Below are 19,915 nucleotides of genomic sequence, written 5' to 3' on the forward strand. Positions count from 1 at the left end.
CCTCTTGCCTTCAGTTTCTGGGTCTACGGGTTTATGCTGTAGGTACAGGAAAAAAAAGCAATTACTGAATCCAAAGTTAAAATAAAAAAAGTTTATCTGAAAATAAGTTTGATGCTGAAGAATAAATATATGTATTTGTCACGTTAATTTTTAAACCTCATTTTGAAATATCATCTTGCCTTTTTATTTTTCAAAGATTGCAAAGCATTTCATCTACATTGAATTACTTTGATTTGTAGTGACTGCGGTTATTTTGTGCAGAGTAAAATGTTTTTCTTAAAACTATATAGTAACCTCTCAAGTTGTTCAGTCTTCAATGAAAAGTATCCCTTGCACTAAGCCCTCACAAAAAACTGTTCATGAACCCTAATAGATCAGATAGTCAAAACCTAGATCTTGTGTGAAATTTGTTCCCTTGGGTATTTAAGATTGTTTTATAACTTTAAGTTGTTCCAACAATGCAGAATTTACATAGCGGCAGTTCCAACAGTTAATTAACTAGTTTCTCCAAGTGAATCCAACATCATTGGCTTTCTTGTTCTTTTAAAATGTACGTGGTGTAGGAATTTATAAAATTGGATAGGAAAAGACCAGCTGACCCCATGCACCATGATGGCTGAACAGCCGTGACTAAACACTTCAACCCTCCTGCCTACCCCTGCAGCCATGTAACTTTCTTGTACTTCTTTAAACTTCCAATTTTGTTTATGCATAAAGAAATGATAACTTGAACTCCAGGCTCTGAAGATCCATTGGCTGCAAATTGTTGCGAGTGTGACAGAGCTAATTCCTTATAGCCAGTTCTGCTATTGAAACATTTTGTTTCAAGTATAGAGGTCTATTTTAAAAAATATAATCTCAGACATTTGATTGCAGTTCTTTTTCAAATTTATAATCTGAAATAGAAGTTGTGCCATATTGTTTGATTTTGACCCCTGTACATTTAATGGTATAATTTATTTCTGTAGATAACCAAAATATCGGCTATCCAAAAAAATAGTTTTGGTTAACATTCAGAGTATGTAATCTGATGGCAGTACTGGGTGCACAGGAATACAGTGGGCTGCAACTGAGGGAAACCAGGTTAGCTATGGTCCTTTTCTTATTCAGTGTGCCTGTGTTCCCCAATGTTCAATGCCCCCCTTACACCATTGAAGCTAAAATTAGTCGGTGGATGCCATTCAATTTCAGCTAGGTGCATTGAAATACGATACTTGAAATTGTGGGTGACCGTATGCTGGTTTCAGCCAGAACCATTTTTTATTTAGTTGGGAGGGGAAAATGGGGAGTTATTTTTGTAACTTTTGGAAGCAGATTGTGCATTGTTACAAGGTGCTAAAGCATGGAAATATGTAGGGTTCCTGCCATTGCTTTTCAAACTGATGGTTGGGGGAGACAGTCAGATGAAGCAAACGTCATCACGGAAATGCCTGGAATGGAAAGCAAGGGCCAGTAAAAATCAGATGCTGGGAAAGAATAGTAATTGATGAAATAAATTCTTTATTGCTCACTCCCCTGAGAGAGCAAAGAAAGAACAGCAGCCGGATTGATTTATGGGTATATTTGATCCTTTCAGCACGATCTTGCTACTCTCTCGGCTCAATGTTTAAAAATTATGATGAAAATTGAGGATATTTAACCAGTGTTCAATGTCACATGATTGACTGTAATTGAATATTGGATTTGCTTTGCAGTTCTGAAGGAACATTATAAGGTAATTAGCCTGTTACATTGTATGACTTCATTGTGATCAAAAGACAGATTTTTTTTCCTCTCCTATTCACAGTTTAAAAATTCCTCCGGACTGCACAACTGAATTGAATCATCATGCGTACCTATTCCTACAAAGTATCTTTGACAAACATGACTTGGTGAGCTGCTTCTGCAGACAGTTGATAATTGATGGTGTTTTGCTGATTTTGGTTTTACTCTGCTTCTACAACTTTTGATGTACTCAGCCACGCCACTGTCCCCAGAAAAACCCTTACTTTTTACTTCCTCATCGTTGTTCTCACCTGTCTATTTGAGCATGGACATTTTCGTTCACCTGCTGCTCCTTGGTGACCATCAAAAAGAATGTGCTAGCAGTTTCCCCACACACCATCAAACAAAGAACAAAGAACAGTACAGCACAGGAAACAGGCCCTTCGGCCCTCCAAGCCTGTGCCGCTCCTTGGTCCAACTAGACCAATCGTTTGTATCCCTCCATTCCCAGGCTGCTCATGTGACTATCCAGGTAAGTCTTAAACGATGTCAGCGTGCCTGCCTCCACCACCCTACTTGGCAGCGCATTCCAGGCCCCCACCACCCTCTGTGTAAAAAACGTCCCTCTGATGTCTGAGTTATACTTCGCCCCTCTCAGCTTGAGCCCGTGACCCCTCGTGATCGTCACCTCCGACCTGAGAAAAAGCTTCCCACTGTTCACCCTATCTATACCCTTCATAATCTTGTATACCTCTATTAGATCTCCCCTCATTCTCCGTCTTTCCAAGGAGAACAACCCCAGTCTACCCAATCTCTCCTCATAGCTAAGACCCTCCATACCAGGCAACATCCTGGTAAACCTTCTCTGCACTCTCTCCAACGCCTCCACGTCCTTCTGGTAGTGCGGCGACCAGAACTGGACGCAGTACTCCAAATGCGGCCTAACCAGCGTTCTATAAAGCTGCATCATCAGACTCCAGCTTTTATACTCTATACCCCGTCCTATAAAGGCAAGCATACCATATGCCTTCTTCACCACCTTCTCCACCTGTGTTGCCACCTTCAAGGATTTGTGGACTTGCACACCTAGGTCCCTCTGTGTTTCTATACTCCTGATGACTCTGCCATTTATTGTATAACTCCTCCCTACATTATTTCTTCCAAAATTCACTTCGCATTTATCCGGATTATCAGGGCGGCACGGTAGCACAGTGGTTAGCATTGCTGCTTCACAGCTCCAGGGTCCCGGGTTCGATTCCCGGCTCGGGTCACTGTCTGTGTGGAGTTTGCACATTCTCCTCGTGTCTGCGTGGGTTTCCTCCGGGTGCTCCGGTTTCCTCCCACAGTCCAAAGATGTGCGGGTTAGGTTGATTGGCCAGGTTAAAAATTGCCCCTTAGAGTCTTGAGATGCATAGGTTAGAGGGATTAGCGGGTAAATATGTGGGGGTGGGGCCTGGGTGGGATTGTGGTCGGTGCAGACTCGATGGGCCGAGTGGCCTCCTTCTGCACTGTAGGGTTTCTATGATTGGATTAAATTCCATCTGCCACCTCTCCGCCCAATTTTCCAGCCTATCTATATCCTGCTGTATTGCCCGACAATGCTCTTCGCTATCCGCAATTCCAGCCATCTTTGTGTCATCCGCAAACTTGCTGATTACACCAGTTACACCTTCTTCCAAATCATTTATATATATCACAAATAGCAGAGGTCCCAGTACAGAGCCCTGCGGAACACCACTGGTCACAGACCTCCAGCCGGAAAAAGACCCTTCGACCACTACCCTCTGTCTCCTATGGCCAAGTCAGTTCTCCACCCATCGAGCCACTTCTCCTTGTATCCCATGAGCCTTAACCTTCTTAACCAACCTGCCATGTGGGACTTTGTCAAATGCCTTACTGAAATCCATATAGACGACATCCACGGCCCTTCCTTCATCAACCGTTTTTGTCACTTCCTCAAAAAACTCCACCAAATATGTAAGGCACGACCTCCCTCTTACAAAACCATGCTGTCTGTCACTAATGAGATTGTTCCGTTCTAAATGCACATACATCCTGTCACTTATGTTGATTCTTTCCATCCCCACTGTTGCCAGTCTGCTTGTCTACTAACCTCTAATCTTGGATGGCTCACTGTTGTCTTCATTGGGAGCATCGAAGCCATTGACATTATCCCCATTACAAAATCTATTCCCTTGCCATTAATTTAACCCCCCTCCTTGGCCACTGTCTTAGGCTGAAGTTGGCTGCATGTGCCTCGGCATGCCAATAACTTCAAACTCAACTTCTCGCTCCGCAACACCTCTAAAGAGCACCTGCGTCTGCTTCCACAACAATGTTTATCCACATCCCTGCCTCAGCCCATTAATTTCTCAAACCCTCCTCTGCAGGTTTTTCATCATTCTATGTTCAAGTTCCTTTTTGGCCCCACCCCTCCCAATTGCCTCCAGCCCTACAAATCTCCAAGAAATCTCTAATTTTTAACTCTAGTCTATTACATATAGAACATAGAAAGCCACAGCACAAACAGGCCCTTCGGCCCACAAGTTGCGCCGATCACATCCCCACCTCTAGGCCTATCTATAGCCCTCAATCCCATTAAATCCCATGTACTCATCCAGAAGTCTCTTAAAAGACCCCAACGAGTTTGCCTCCACCACCACCGACGTCAGCCGATTCCACTCACCCACCACCCTCTGAATGAAAAACTTACCCCTGACATCTCCTCTGTACCTACCCCCCAGCACCTTTAAACCTGTGTCCTCTCGTAGCAACCATTTCAGCCCTTGGAAATAGCCTCTGAGAGTCTACCCTATCCAGACCTCTCAACATCTTGTAAACCTCTATCAGGTCACCTCTCATCCTTCGTCTCTCCAGGGAGAAGAGACCAAGCTCCCTCAACCTATCCTCATAAGGCATGCCCCCCAATCCAGGCAACATCCTTGTAAATCTCCTCTGCACCCTTTCAATGGCTTCAACATCTTTCCTGTAATGAGGTGACCAGAACTGCGCGCAGTACTCCAAGTGGGGTCTAACCAGGGTCCTATAAAGCTGCAGCATTATCTCCCGACTCCTAAACTCAATCCCTCGATTAATGAAGGCCAGTACGCCGTACGCCTTCTTGACCGCATCCTCCACCTGCGAGGCCGATTTAAGAGTCCTATGGACCCGGACCCCAAGGTCCTTCTGATCCTCTACACTGCTAAGAATGGTACCCTTCATATTATACTGCTGCTTCATCCCATTGGATCTGCCAAAATGGATCACCACACACTTATCCGGGTTGAAGTCCATCTGCCACTTCTCCGCCCAGTCTTGCATTCTATCTATGTCTCGCTGCAACTTCTGACATCCCTCCAAACTATCCACAACATCACCTACCTTGGTGTCGTCAGCAAACTTACCAACCCATCCCTCCACTTCCTCATCCAGGTCATTTATGAAAATGACAAACAGCAAGGGTCCCAGAACAGATCCCTGGGGCACTCCACTGGTCACTGACCTCCATGCAGAGAAAGACCCCTCCACAGCCACTCTCTGCCTTCTGCAGGCAAGCCAGTTCTGGATCCACAAGGCAACAGCCCCTTGGATCCCATGCCCTCTCACTTTCTCAAGAAGTCTTGCATGGGGGACCTTATCGAACGCCTTGCTGAAGTCCATATAGACCACATCCACCGCTCTTCCTTCGTCAATGTGTTTGGTCACATTTTCAAAGAACTCAACCAGGCTCGTAAGGCACGACCTGCCCTTGACAAAGCCGTGCTGACTACTTTTGATCATACTAAACTTCTCTAGATGATCATAAATCCTGTCTCTCAGGATCCTCTCCATCAACTTACCAACCACTGAGGTTAGACTCACCGGTCGGTAATTTCCCGGGCTGTCCCTGTTCCCTTTCTACATTCTCTTTTCCCCTCCAGTGACAGTGATGAATTTAGCTGTCTAGGCCCCAAAGTTCTTTAATTTCCTTCCTTGATTTCTCTTAAAACTCCATCTTTGTTAAAACCCATTTTAAAATCTACTTCAAACCCAGCTTTTAATTATCTCTTCCGGTTTCACCTTTGGTCCAGTGTGCATTTTGTTTGATTTTACACCTTGGGAAGAAATACTCTGCTGAAGGTACCATATCAATGACAAATAGTTGTTTAACTTGATTCTCCTGGGTTGTTTTTCAGGACCGGGATTGTGCATTGTCACCTGATGAACTAAAAGACCTATTTAAAGTGTTTCCTTACTTGCCTTGGGGTCCAGATGTCAATAATACTGTTTGTACCAATGACAAGGGATGGGTCACTTATCAGGGTTACATTTGTCAATGGACGTAAGTAATTTTCCTTTGTGATTTTCAAACAATGTTTTCTATTTATCTGCTTTCTCTTTAAAGTCTTAAAGCTTTTTGAACAGTTGAATATTTGTGTTTTAAATCAGGCTGACCACATACCTTGATGTTCAGCGGTGTTTAGAATATTTAGGTTACCTTGGCTACTCCATTCTAAGGGAACAGGAGTCTCAGGCAGCTGCTGTCACTGGTAAGCTGTGGACTTTTATTGATCTTTTATGGGGAGACTTTGATCTGAAATTCCAGTTTGCTCTTTTTAGCTAAGTCCCAACATTAGTAGAGCAGACCGCAATGATGGGTAATAATAACAACAAACCTATCCCACTCGTGGGTGAATATCCCAAGAATTTAGCTGAGATCCAAAACTCACTATATGTCATATTGCACATCAGGAAACAATTGTAAAGCTGTTTACTACTTCCACTTTGTATTTGAATACTTCAAACAGGCTTAGAAGACCAGTTTAAATCGCTTTGCTCCACACTGAGTTTATCAAATTATTAAGCGTGCCATACAAACCAAGAATCTACAACTTTCAGTCTTCAGTCTCTGAGTTAGCTGATCTGTGCTGGGTGGCAGGATTCTTCAGTTGGTTTCAGTGCCTTTAGGTTGGACAGTAGGAGATTGGTGTAGGGGAAAGGTTTTTTGTAAAAGAAGGTGCCATTAGAAATATATCAAGGAGCGTTACATTATATTTCAGTGCAGAAACAGGCCATTGGCCCAATAGTGCCAGTGTTATACTCCGCATAAGGCTCTGTGCACCCATCTCCATCTGACCCTATCACCATATTCTTCCATTCTTTTCTCCTTCATGTTTATGTAGCATCTCCTTAAATGCCATTGTGATCATTTTTCAACTGCTCCTTGTGGTAGAGAGTTACACATTCACTCCACTCTCTGGGTAAAGTAGGCTTCTGCCAAATTCCCTATTGGATTCACAAGTGACTTAAAATTATGGAGCATAGCTCTTGTGTACATCCTGCATCTGTCCACGCAAAAGAGAAAAAAAATTAGAGTACGAGAAACATAAAATCAAATAGTAAGAGTTTCCATAAATACTTAAGAAACAAGTTAACAAAATGGTTGTCCTGCAGAAATGAATCTGGAGAATGGAAAACAAGGAAATGGCAGATGAATTGAACAGGTATTTTGCATCACTCTTAACTATAGAGGATGCAAAGTAATATCCCAGAAGCTGCTGTAAATCAGGAAGTGGAAGGGAGGCAGAACTCAGAAAAATTTCTAATACCGGAGAAGTGGGACTGAGTAAATTGTTACAGTCACGTGCTGAAAAGTGCCTGGGTCCTGATGGACTTCATCAGGATGTGGAGATGCCGGCATTGGACTGGGGTAAACACAGTAAGAAGTCTCAACACCAGGTTAAAGTCCAACAGGTTTATTTGGTAGCAAAAGCCACTAGCTTTTGGAGCGCTATGATAATGTAATTTGCATGATATGGAGACCAAACCATTCCAAGTCTATACATGTTTAACATAAGTTCTCTGCTTTTATGCTGTATTTAGAAACTAACTCAGTTCTTGGTTTACATTTTTTTCTCTTACTACCATGCATAACTATTATTGGTGATGTGTAGCCTAGATATTCTGCTTCTCTACACCATTTAGACACTTGCTTCCCAAGGCGCATGTGGCCACCCTATTCTTCAATTGAAAATATAATGCAACATTAGCAGAGCGTGTATTTTCAATGCAAAAGAAACTGGAATTGCTTTTACTTTGAGCATCTGATAAATGATTCATAAACCATGCTTTATGCTCCTTCAGTAACAAGAGATAAAAAACTAGATCTGCAGAAAAAGCAAACGCAAAGAAATGTTTTTCAGTGCAATATTATTGGCATGAAAAATTGTGGCAAGACTGGAATTCTGCAAGGCTTCCTGGGCCGAAACTTAATGGTGAGTACCTCCAATTTTAAAAAATGTTGCATTGCCCTAACTGTTCGTGTTTTAATGCACACGGGGCCTAAAACTCTCGTTTATTGAACAATTGTTTACTGTGTCATAACAAATTGGAATAAAGTTTTGTGTTCTATTGGTTGTTGCAGAGAACACTTAAAATATTCAGTGGGAATTAAATGTTCATGTAAAATTACTCCCACTTCTGTACATGCCCCCTGGGTCATTTTACCAGTCAATTTAGTGATGTACAAATAGTGTAGATTTTGTAAAAGTGTGAAGATATTTGTACCTTTCTATATTGAGAAAGGAATTAACTGTTTGACATGTTGGGATATTGAAAAGACAGCTATAAATGCCTCGAGTCTGAATGTGGCAGTTTTAATTATAGGTTTTCTACCTATTAGATCCACGTTTGTTTTCTTTTCTTCACATGACCTCTGCTCTTGCAACTCCTGGTCAAATGTTAAATGGAAACTTAATCTCCTCTCTACTTTCTTGCCCCTCCATCCTCGATATTTTTAACCGGAATCTGTGCAATCTGCAAAGTCTAAGGTGTAAACCACTGTCAGATTGTGGGAGGAATGGTGAAGGAGATTTTTTTCCTTATGAAGCCAGACATGATGCAAGTTTCTTGTACCCTGCCCCAATCTAATCTTCAGCAAAGCACAATCAGTGTGACAGTTATACTTCCCACATCAGTCACTTGGCCTGCGAACAATTTAGTGTAGAATTCTCGACACTTTTCATATGAATTGGATCTTTTTCTGACAGTGTTGGATTTAACTAGTTTTTAATTGGCGTGTTTCGTTACTAGTTTTGTGTTCTTTTTTAAGAAGTTGTCAATGTAGTGACATGCTGTGTGAGTCACTGTTCTGTTTCCCATCCCACAGAAACAAAGACAAATAAAAGAGGAACACAAATCACTTTATGCCATAAACACAACCTATGTGTATGGGCAAGAAAAATATTTACTGGTACGTATCTATGTGAATATCTCAGAAATGCGCCGGTCTGTGGTCCATATTTGACCTGTTTGATCGATCTCCATGTCCAAAATTATCAATCTTAGCCTCTTTCTTCAGCCCCACCCTCGTTTTTGACAGGAAACATTTTGGGACAAGGATATTAAATCTATTAGATTATGAATTTTCCTCTATTTCCAAATGATTTTTTTTTTGGTGTAGCATTGTAATGCTGTTTGTCACACTTGATTTATACAATGCCCTTAAAAATAAGCTTTCAAAAGGGAGAACGATATCATAGTTCCAATCATCCCCACAGTGTAGCGAGGGGCCATTTGGCCCAACGAGTCCACACCGGCCCTCCAAAACAGCATCTCACCCAGGCCTTAAGTCCCGTACCCCACATATTTACCCCATTAATCCTTTTAACCTACACATCTTGGGACATTAAGGGACAATTTAGCATGGCCAATCCACCTAACCTACATATCTTTGGACTGTGGGAGGAAACCCACGCAGACACGGGGAGAGCGTTCTAACCACACAAACAGTCACCTAAAGCTGGAATTGAACCTGGGCCCCTACCTTTTGAATGAATGTTCCTGTAAATGGAGTAGATTGTAATTAAGCTGCCATTGTTTAGAACAAGTTTGACCTTGCCAAGTAACTTCCGTCTTCATGTTTGTGACCAATCGCTAATATTGTCAGGTTAATTCAGTACAGAAGTACTTACTTTCTGACCAGATTATATCTAAGATGAGAATCTCATCTGCTTTTGGGTTTATGTATTTGAGGATAGTTTGCATTGCACCATATAGGCTCTGTTTGGAAAACCATATCTCACGAACTGAAATAAGAAAAAAAAAACTGCAGATGCTGGAATCTGAAACAAGAACAGAAGATGCCGGGAAAACTCAGGTCAAGCTGCATCTTGAAGGCGAGGAAGCAAAGTTGACACTTTGAGCCGGCTGCCATGCTCCTGTGAAGCCCAGCACAAGCTGGAGAAGCAAGTTCTCACCTTCATTAAATGTTGCAAACAGGCTGGAGGGCGGTGGGAAAGAGCACCTAGATTTTACAGTGGATTTTACAGCGCGCATGTTCATTGGCACATCATCTCCAATTTGCGCACTATTCTGACTTTGAAATATATATATTTCTGCTATTGCTTCATTGTCACTGGGGTAAAATCCTGGAACTCCCTCATTGTGGGAGTACCATGTGGACTGCTGTTTTTCAAGAAGGCTCACCATGCCTGATCAAGGGCAATTAGAGACAGACAAAACTAGCCTGACCAGTATCCCAAGAAAGAATTTTAAAAAGCATAGTAATTACGCGTCACAAATATTGGCCGGGATTCTCCCAAACTCCATCCATGGCTGAGATTCTCTGATCCCACTGCTGTGAATGGAGATTTAGCTGAGCGCCAAATTCTCATTCTTGCTGGCAGTGGTAGCGGGGCCTAGGGCATTGGAGAATTCTGGTCATTGTTTTTGAAGTCCTTTGGGACATCACAGGATGTTAAGTGAACGCCTATTTGAATGCAAGTCTGTTTTTCTGTTTACTTTTACAGATAGCCTTGTTCAAAATTTCAAATCTGTACTCTTGCAGGTCTAGTTTAAACAAGGATATTGAGTTGCATTTGGTTGTAGAAGTACTTACGCATGTGCATGTCAACCAGTTTAAATATTGTTCATCATTTCCTTGAGTGCAAAGCCAGCTGTCGTCTTGTTCAGGAGTTGGATTAGTGCACAAGAGTCCTCCTCCTCAGAAGAGGGTGTCCTGCTGTTTTTGTTAGGAATCTGCTAACGGTATGGTTGTGTTGAATGGTTCCTCCCCATGACCAAATAGGCCACTGATATTCACTATTAAGTTATCTCACAAGAATGGTCATCAGGTAATCTACCAGAAGGTAGCAGGTGACAGTGAAACTCAGCATGATACAGCAGAGGAAGACGTGAGGTTGGGGAAAGCGGCTGGGAGGAGTGAGAGGTATTTCAATCTTGTTAGGAGGTACACACTAACATTTACTGTAAGGTACTTGTATTTGAACGTGTTACAGTTACAGATAACCTTGTTCAAGCTACCTGTTGTACTGAAAAGTGTTTGTGATGTTGCATTAAGATAAGTAATTGTTTGCAGAAGGAAAATTCTGCTTTCTTTGTTAGGATGCCAGTTCAGCAAAGGGTATATTTTACATTTTAAAACCGTGCCAACCTCGAACTCAAATGGCATTTCTCTTTTTAATGTTGTAATTGTTTGCTACAAGTAAGGTACATTCCCCGGTTGGAAGTTAACCAGGACATTTATGTCAAAATGGTCATGATGTAATGGTATTATGCAAGAGGTGTAGGAATTTTCCATTAAACCTATTTTAAGGGGAATTTCACAGTAACTTCATTGCAGTGCTAATGTAAGCCTTACTTGTGACGAATAAGTAAACTTTAAACTTTTAAAATTTTGTTTCACAACTAAACAGGACATTGCTGCGCTTTAATACTTCTGGAATGTGGTTGAGACATGCATTTATTCTGTATACCACTGAACCCATTACGTTTCTGTCTCACCTTGTTGACGCAACACACATGCACTTCCATCGTTGCAAATTTGTGAACAACAATTGCTTACCATCATGAATTTCTGATTTCTAATGCGACAGTGCCAGGAGCCAATGTACCTTGCATTCTATTCTTCTCTTCTGTCACCTCCCCCACACATACAGGAAAACATCCTTGAAACAGTTTTGTTCAAAACTCCTAGCCTGACTCCTATTTGTTAGTGTAAAAAAAACTTTGAGTAAAAGAGACTCGCCTAAAGACCTCTGTTTGCTGTCTGAATAAGTAAGTAAGCCATTGTTAGTTTTTACTGTTCCAAATTAAATCTTTGGGTTCAATACCATTTGGAGGCAGTGCTGTTTGTAACTAGAAATTAGAGTACAGGAAGATATATAGTTCTCCTATTTCAGCATTTAACTGCATTTCTGATGTCCCTTTGACTCTATTAACCTTACCAGCATTTAAGGGAAAGTTAGATAAGCCTGATCAAAAAAAGGAATAGCAGTGTATATTTATAGGGTTAGTTGAAGAAGGGTGGGAGGAGACTTGCATGGAGCATAAACATTGGTGTGGACCCCGTTAGGTCAAATGATTCAAGTGCTTGTAAATACTGAGTAATTTTATACGTGGTGGATTATTACAAATACTTTTGTGAAGTTATATTTTTAGTTTGCATTTATCTTGACTTTTAATTAATTTAAGCTCATGTCTTATGGCCCTATGAACCTAATTTACCTTGAAATATAAAAGGAAAATACTGCGGATGCTGGAATCTGAAACAAAAACACACAATGCTGGAAAATTCAGCAAGTCTGACAGCGTCTGTGGAGAGAGAATAGAGCCAATGTTTCGAGTCTGGATGACCCTTCGTCAGAGCCGCTGCTGCCAGACCTGCTGAGATTTTCCAGCATTTTCTGTTTTTGTTACCTTGAAATATTCTGATTTAATTTACCATGGAGGCCTTTGAAGACTTTAAACTATTTTAACCTTAGAGTGGACTTCTCTTGTACTTTGGGTCATTTAGTTATCATCAATGTACATAAATCCATTTGAAGTGTGATAGCTAACTTTGGTCAGGCTAAGGAGTACAGTAAATGAGAGATGCCTTGATGTTTACGCATTAAAATATTACATGTTCACTAACGTCATGCCTGAAAAGTATTTCTTGCACTCACAAATGTTAAACCTTGGTGTTGTGTAATAAAGATCTCAATATTTTAACTGTCGTTGGACCAGATTTACCAATAAATGGCATCAAACTTGCCTATCAGTAAGAGTGCACAAACACTCGATTGTTAATCTTTTATTTGACAGATGCCCTGGAATTCTAGTAATTATTTTTTTAAAAACAACTTTTCAGTTTTCCAGTTTGGGACTTAAACTTGTATTCTGTTTTAACAAATATTTAAATATGAAGAGCAACTCTAAATTTGTATTTTTTTTCTTTCAAGCTACATGAAGTTTTGTCTGAATCTGAATTTATTACTGCCTCCGATACCACTTGTGATGTTGTTTGCTTGGTATATGATGTCAGCAATCCCAAATCATTTGATTATTGTACAAGGATCTTCAAGGTATTTGTGACCTTTAGTATAAGAATTTATGCAATGTTTTCTTTTGCTCAATTTATTTTCTTTATCTGCATGATATCAGTATGTTGGTTTTTAATCGAGGAAGATGGTTGTGAAGTTTAATGATTATCTAAGAAACTTTGTGAAGTATTGGTCTGTTCAGTAAGTTGCTGCTTTATGCAACTCTCGTTTAATCAAGGAAGTGGATACCCTGCTCTTAAAAGTGAAAAAGACCTACATGCATTTGTCCTCTCTAACTAGCACGCTATCTCCAAAGTTCCAGAACATGTCACCACCCAAATCTGTCCTCCACTCCCTGTTCAAAATCTGTTAGTCCAGCTCACAACGCAAACTAGTCAGTCACTTAATGAAATTGTGACAGGAACCATGGTGCATCATCTTTCCCTCTTGGCTAGAGTTGATCATTTAACCTGCTTTGCTAACTCTGTGGTCCACCTCTGTGCCACTCCTATTATGTGGTTTTGTTCTAGCCACAGTTAGCACAACTCCGCTGCCTACACAGTCACCGCTGTCTGAAGCTTCATTCTATTCCTAATCTGTGTGTTGCCCCTCAGTGGGGTTATTTTAACCATCAGGTTTGCTTTCATACACTGACGATACACCGCTTTGCCTCTCTTTTATCTTTGATTTTGTACCTGTTGCTTTGCTATCCAGCTGCCCGATGAGGTGTGCCAGGATTTTTTGCAACTCAACCTTGGTAAAGCATCCTGCTTGGTCAGAAACCCCATACCTTATCTACTGGTTCCATCCCTTTCTCAGCTTCCTGATCAGCCAAACTGCACCTAAACTCGAGAGTCCTGCATTTCACTGAGCTTGGCCTCAAACCTCTCATCATATCCATCATCGAAACAGCCTATTTTCACCTCAATGGTTTGGTTGTTTACAGGACCCCCATTGATGCTGAAACACTCATTCATACCTTCATCACCTCCAGATTCTCCCTCCTCAGCTCATCCAGAGCTCAACCACAAATAGAGTCTTTGGCAACTTGCACCTTGACTTCAAAATCTTCATTTCCAGCCCTGCCATGGGTTGGGTTGCCTTACTGTACTTCTCTAACCTCCTCCAATCCTCTCTTAGTTCTTTAGTCTTGGCCTGCAGAGCATCCCCATTCATTATTGGATGCAGAACCTCCAGTCACTAGTGTTTGAGTTCTGGAGCCTTCTCCCTAAATCCGTCCATGTTTCTCCCCAATCGTAAGCATCTATAAAACCACCTTTTGAGCCACTAATTTCTCGCATGCTATGATCTGATGTTCAGTTGTGTAGCACTGGGATATTTTTCTATGGTAAAACTGCTACACGAGGATAAATTGTTGATTAGGTTATGTATAGCAAGGAGTGTATTCTTAATATGCTAGGCTTAATTCTGAGGTGGGGGAACAGCCACATTTAGAGCATTGTAACCTATAAGTCCTGTCCTAGAGGTTGCAAGGCAAAGGAAAAGGGCATACCAGCTTTTATATAGTTGTTAGCCAATTGTTTGCAAGACTTTATTTCTTGAAATGTCTTAATTAATGCAACCAAGACAAATAGCTGTTACACACGGGTTGGGGAGAGGGAATAAAATTTTACACCTGTAGCTAACGTATTGTGGAAAATATGACTACCTTTGTGCATTTGAACAGCGTTGAGGAAGTGTTATACAATGGGGTTATAGTTCAGTGTGCAATCATAGGGCATATTTTGTACCTGTAACTTATTTCAGTATCTGGATTTCCACTGTGCTGTTGGAAAGCACCAAGTGGAATTGAGCACTTCCCCATGGGGAGAAAATAGAGGTATACTATGCACGGACATGTCACTTACAGTGCTACTTGAGTGATATGGCATTGGCTAAAAGCAGCTCACAGGGATCATGCATGATAAGATGGGGAAGACAGAAAATAACCAAAAAAGCCAACCAAGTATCTGTTTCTTTATGATTTGGATGGTAATAGTAACAAGTGATTGTGCCACACAGATCAAGAAGGTGCAATATTGAATTCCACATCTGTGGTAGGTTAGCTGGGAAGCAAAAGTGATCTCAGTATCCTGGGCACAGCAGGGAAATGTGGCAAGGATTCCTGATCACTATTCAGTGACCCTCACTGAAAAATGGACATATGTGGTCATCAGATGAGGAGAAATTGGGCTCAGCTGTGACCACAATCAAAAACCTCAGACTTGCTGTCTAGGTTCCTCCGAAGTATTGACTCCTGTACTTGGCAAGGCTCCATAGAATCATATCCCAGCATGTGTCAAGAGAAGCAGAAAGGAAAAAAGTTATCACTTTAAAACCATTTTTGAAACTTTAATCCAGTTAATTCTAAACTGAGCATAAAACAAATATTAATTAATTCCTGTCATTATAACTGACACTGCAATTAATGAGGGTTTTTTTTTTCATGATTATAGCAACACTTCATTGATGGCAAAACACCGTGTATTATCGTAGCTGCAAAGTCTGACCTGCACGAAGCTAAACAAGACCACAGCATTTCTCCTGCTGAGTTCTGCAATAAACACAAAATGCCACCACCTCAAAGTTATACCTGCAACAGTATTGGCACACCAAGCAAAGATTTCTTTGTCAAAGTGACTACTATAGCCATGTACCCGTAAGTATAGGACATCAAGTCGCCACAATCCTGCACGAGTCATAATCTGCATGGATCACCATCGTTAGCTACAGATTGAAGCAGTGTTTTAGAAGTTGATCTGAAATAATAACAGGGCGATATTCTGCAAATCTGGAAGAAATATGAAGATAAAATACAGATATGGAATCGTCAAACTGTTACAGTTTAGAAGGCGGTCATTTGGCCTGACATGTCTGTGACGGCTCTCTGGAAGAGCACTCACTTAGTCAACCCACGGCTTTTTTCCCAAAGCCCTGTAAATTCTTTTGTTTCAGATAATTCTCTTTTGACGGCCTCGATTTAATCAATTGGAGCATTTCAGATCTCGAACATGCTGTGTGTAAAAATGTTTTTCCTCATGTCACCTTTTGTGTTGATTTGTGTCACTTTTTGGAGGTGAAATTTCAGTGAGTACCAACTTTTTGTGTCTTATTTTCAATGCAAACAGTGATGGGGCACCAGCAGGGAAATCGGAATGGAAAGGCATTAGCACATGGCCAAAGGAATGCAATTAATTTTACATCTCCCAGATGCAGTGATTGTTTTAAAGGCGGAGTGATTGTTGGTGTGGAATATTGTTCTTTCAGCCAGGCTATTCAACTCATCGCAATGTCAGGCTCAAACCCCTTCCCATGCTTACACACTTGCAGCGGAAATCAAATAGAATGTCTTTTGAAGTCTCTTAAATTCTATCTCCATAGCTCAGTTCAGCATTCTTCTCTTCATGCTTTGCTTTAAAAGTGCAAGGTCCTAGAATTAAGAGAAGCTGCCTTATGTTTCTTGAAAATTTAATTATTATTTCTGGCGGTTTGAATTGAATGGTGGAAAACTAATCGGGTTATGATATTTTTCGTGGAGGAGAATTGGCCCTTGATGCTCCTGCATTCCACAGTTCAAGGGGATATGCACTAAACTTCCAATTTTTAGATAACTAGAATAGTGGCTGCAAAATTATTCTGATCTACACCACGCAAAGAATATGTTTCAGCCATGAGGCTCTCTTAAGCCTGGTATATGGAAAGAGCAATTCATCTGTTCACTGCAGGTGCTGCCTGAAATCTGTCTGAGCTGAAATGTTTCTGATGCTGTCCTTGCTCTGGGTATTTACTCAAAGGGAAATTTTAGACCCATTATTGTTGCACCAAGGATAATAGGTTGGAGCTGTAAATGAGTCTGAGGTGCAGGTCTGTATCAAACCACAGGCCAATGTAATGGACTATGCACTGCATTATATATAAACAAAATACATGAATCTTAATGATATGAAGCAGAGTCTGCTGTCATAGACATTCCATAGTTCTGGAATATTTCTATTTTATAATCACACAATCCAGTATATTTGCAGAATGCCTGTATTATAAGGATAATCTAAAACATTACTTCCTTTTAGGATGTGACGGAATTAAGTGCATGCTACATGACTTTCGAAATGTGTAATAACTACAGGCTGTTGACAGTATGACAGCTGGCATCCAGTTTCGATTCAAATTGAATTACTTGGATCCATCCATGATGCAAAGTTTTCATTTCTTAAACTAGGCAAAACTTTGTAAAATAACCCTTGACTTCAGCTGAGGAATGGCAGCCAGTAATGCAGTAGATTATTACAAAGGTTTGGTATTATTTTCTTTCATATCCAGGATAGCTGGAACTGCTGCAGTTGCACATCATATTTTAAACGCAACAAAAAAACAATGTTGTACGAGCAAGTCCTTTTAATTTTTTTTGTGTTGTCATCATTGTATCCGTTCTTACTTGTAAGATTTACTTCCTCCGTTCATGTAGGATTGTCGCATGTTGTGTGTTCTTCCTGTGGGGAGTTGCTGAAATGTGTTCAGAAGTGACATTGGACTTTTGGTACCTTTGCAATTGATTTACGAGAATGGTGTGAATCTGCATTTTTTTTTTATTTTGTAAGCAGAGACTCAACTGCCTTACTTCTGTGTGTTTTCGCAGCCATGCCCGGTTACGCTGTTTATGCACCTGCAACAGGTGTACATTTTGCATCTGTCAGAACTTCCTCAACTCAGACTTGCTGCAATCTGTAAAGACCAAATTCTTCACTGCAGTACTTAACAGGTTCTTCATTTTATTTATTGGGTTTCAGAAGGTTTTTTTAATTGTTTTTCAAGGGTGGGTGGGTGGAGAGTAATCTTCAAAAGCCAGCTTCACTCCGCATATCCACTGAATTTTTTAAATTTTCACGGTTTTAATTTTGTGGGATTTATAAAAAAAAATCTTTATTGTGGGGAAAAAAAAACCTTTGAAGCCCTTGACTTCACATGCAATAATAATGGTGGCCACTGAAATGATATATTTCAACAAGATTACTGAATGGTGTTCTTTTAACTTGACAAAGTGTACTCCAGTCATTATCTGATTATTTTACCAATAATTGGCTGGCAAGTCTGAAAAGAATATTGGTTGAAGGAAGGATATTAGATATATTGAGTAACCGCCATGTTAGTAGGAAGCTAATTAAATGGATTCTGTCACTACACAATAGGCATCAATGCAATAAGATATTTCATACCTCATTATGTGGGCAAATTAATGTTATTCCTTTGTCATAAGTTGATAGTAGACAACCGTGAGATGCTCTTTCTCTGATACTGTATATTGACCAAAATGGATGCACAGTTAAGTTTTTTAAAGATTAAAAACAACTCTGCTCCATTGTTGGCCTTCATGTCTCTAATGATCCAAGTGCCACATATAGGCGTTGCTTAAGTTTGTGTAGCGCATTGTTTCCCTCAATTCAGGAGTGCTGTGAGTTGTCAATATAATCCGCAGTTATCATTTAAAAGGTTGTAAATGATGAATCTATATCATTATCTTGGTCAAAACTTGTTACCTTGCGATTCCACTTGGGGCAGAGTGTTATTCCAAAATCTGAGGTGCTAGCTTTCAATTTAAAGGAAATTTTCTAATCCTTTTTCTGGATTGCACCTCAAGAATTCCGAGGTGATGTATCCATGGTATCCCCTTATCAGGCATTTTTAAATCTCCAAGCTTTTGATCCATAGGGAACTCTGTAGGTGAAAATGTTTGTAACTTAAGTATTGGTGATGTGTCTAACACATTTCATTATTTCAAAGTGCTTCATAAACAGTAAATTACTTTGAAATGCATTAATTGCTGCATGACAAACTTACTAGCAATTTTGCAAGACCTGATAAGATAAATAACTCATTGATCAATTTGGTGATGTTGCTTGAGGATGAACGATTGGCCAATTTTGCTCTTAAGAATATTGCTGTGAGAATGTTAATGTCTTCCAAAACCACAGTAAGAGGCAGGCCCTTAGCCTTGAATCCTTCTGAAGTTCTAGACTTAAGTATGAGCCTATAGCATGTGCTGAAGTACTGGAGTGGGATTTGGACCCAAGCCTTCTGACTCCATACTTCCCAACAGAGCGCACAAACTGCAGTAGAGGGTGAACAGACTTTGAGTAAAATTCCTCCTTTGTTCTGTTTAATCACTAGTTTTATAGCTTAAAACAACCTATCCGGTGCATTTTTCGTCTTTTGTATCTCTTTGGATTATTTGTTACATCAGATCAGCATTAAATTTGGTGTTTTTAATATTATTTGCCTCCAGTAATGTACTAGTCGTCATGCTCGTTTGGAGAACCGTTGCAAACAGGTTGGGCCGAATGACCTCCTGTGCTGTAATGATTCTGATTCTGTAGGTACAGCTTTGCAGTGACCGCTGTATATATTGAGGCTGATCAAATATCATCCTTTATATTACCAAATGCTGAATACACAATTTAAATTGACACAACTTTTATTTGGTATCATATAGGTCTTATACGTAATTGTAATTTAGATAAAGTGATGGTCCACTGAAACAGAAGGTGACATGTACTAGTGATGAAGAAGCTGGTGTTTACTTGTCCAGCATTTCACTTGGGTATGGGACCATATAAAAGGCATATTTTCAATATACAAAATATGTACAATGGAAAATATGTGCTGGTATGGTGCATGTACGTTCATCAGTTTTTTTGTATGTATATTTCTATTGTGTTTTTGTGTCATAAACTCACCAGAACTGTTTAACAATTCTGCCCATTAAATCAGCATCAGCCCCTGTTCCCATCCCAAATACTAATCGTCTGATAGAAAAAGTTTTTAAAAGTTTTTAAAAACTGTTTAAAAAAGGAGGTAGACAAAAGGCAGGTAACTACAGGCCGGTTAGCTTAACATCCGTAGTTGGGAAAATG

The 19,915-nt window shown here is 40.4% G+C and overlaps 1 protein-coding gene across 7 annotated transcripts in view; it reads left to right on the forward strand.

Moving 5' to 3' along the window:
- The window catches only part of rhot1a (ras homolog family member T1a), an 84,724-nt gene that overhangs the window by 45,143 nt on the left and 19,666 nt on the right, over positions 1–19,915 (forward strand). For 4 of the 7 annotated variants that reach the window (XM_078225823.1, XM_078225821.1, XM_078225825.1 and 1 more), the window contains 8 exons: positions 1,787–1,871; positions 5,880–6,025; positions 6,133–6,233; positions 7,828–7,958; positions 8,852–8,935; positions 12,927–13,049; positions 15,464–15,666; positions 17,644–17,766. In XM_078225823.1, coding sequence (XP_078081949.1) covers positions 1,787–1,871; positions 5,880–6,025; positions 6,133–6,233; positions 7,828–7,958; positions 8,852–8,935; positions 12,927–13,049; positions 15,464–15,666; positions 17,644–17,766 — 996 coding nt within the window. The remainder of the gene's footprint in view (positions 1–1,786; positions 1,872–5,879; positions 6,026–6,132; positions 6,234–7,827; positions 7,959–8,851; positions 8,936–12,926; positions 13,050–15,463; positions 15,667–17,643; positions 17,767–19,915) is intronic. The other 3 variants (XM_078225824.1, XM_078225822.1, XM_078225827.1) reach the window with 1 other exon arrangement.

The sequence above is a fragment of the Mustelus asterias genome, chromosome 12 (assembly GCF_964213995.1).
Source record: "Mustelus asterias chromosome 12, sMusAst1.hap1.1, whole genome shotgun sequence".
Lineage (NCBI taxonomy): Eukaryota > Metazoa > Chordata > Chondrichthyes > Carcharhiniformes > Triakidae > Mustelus > Mustelus asterias.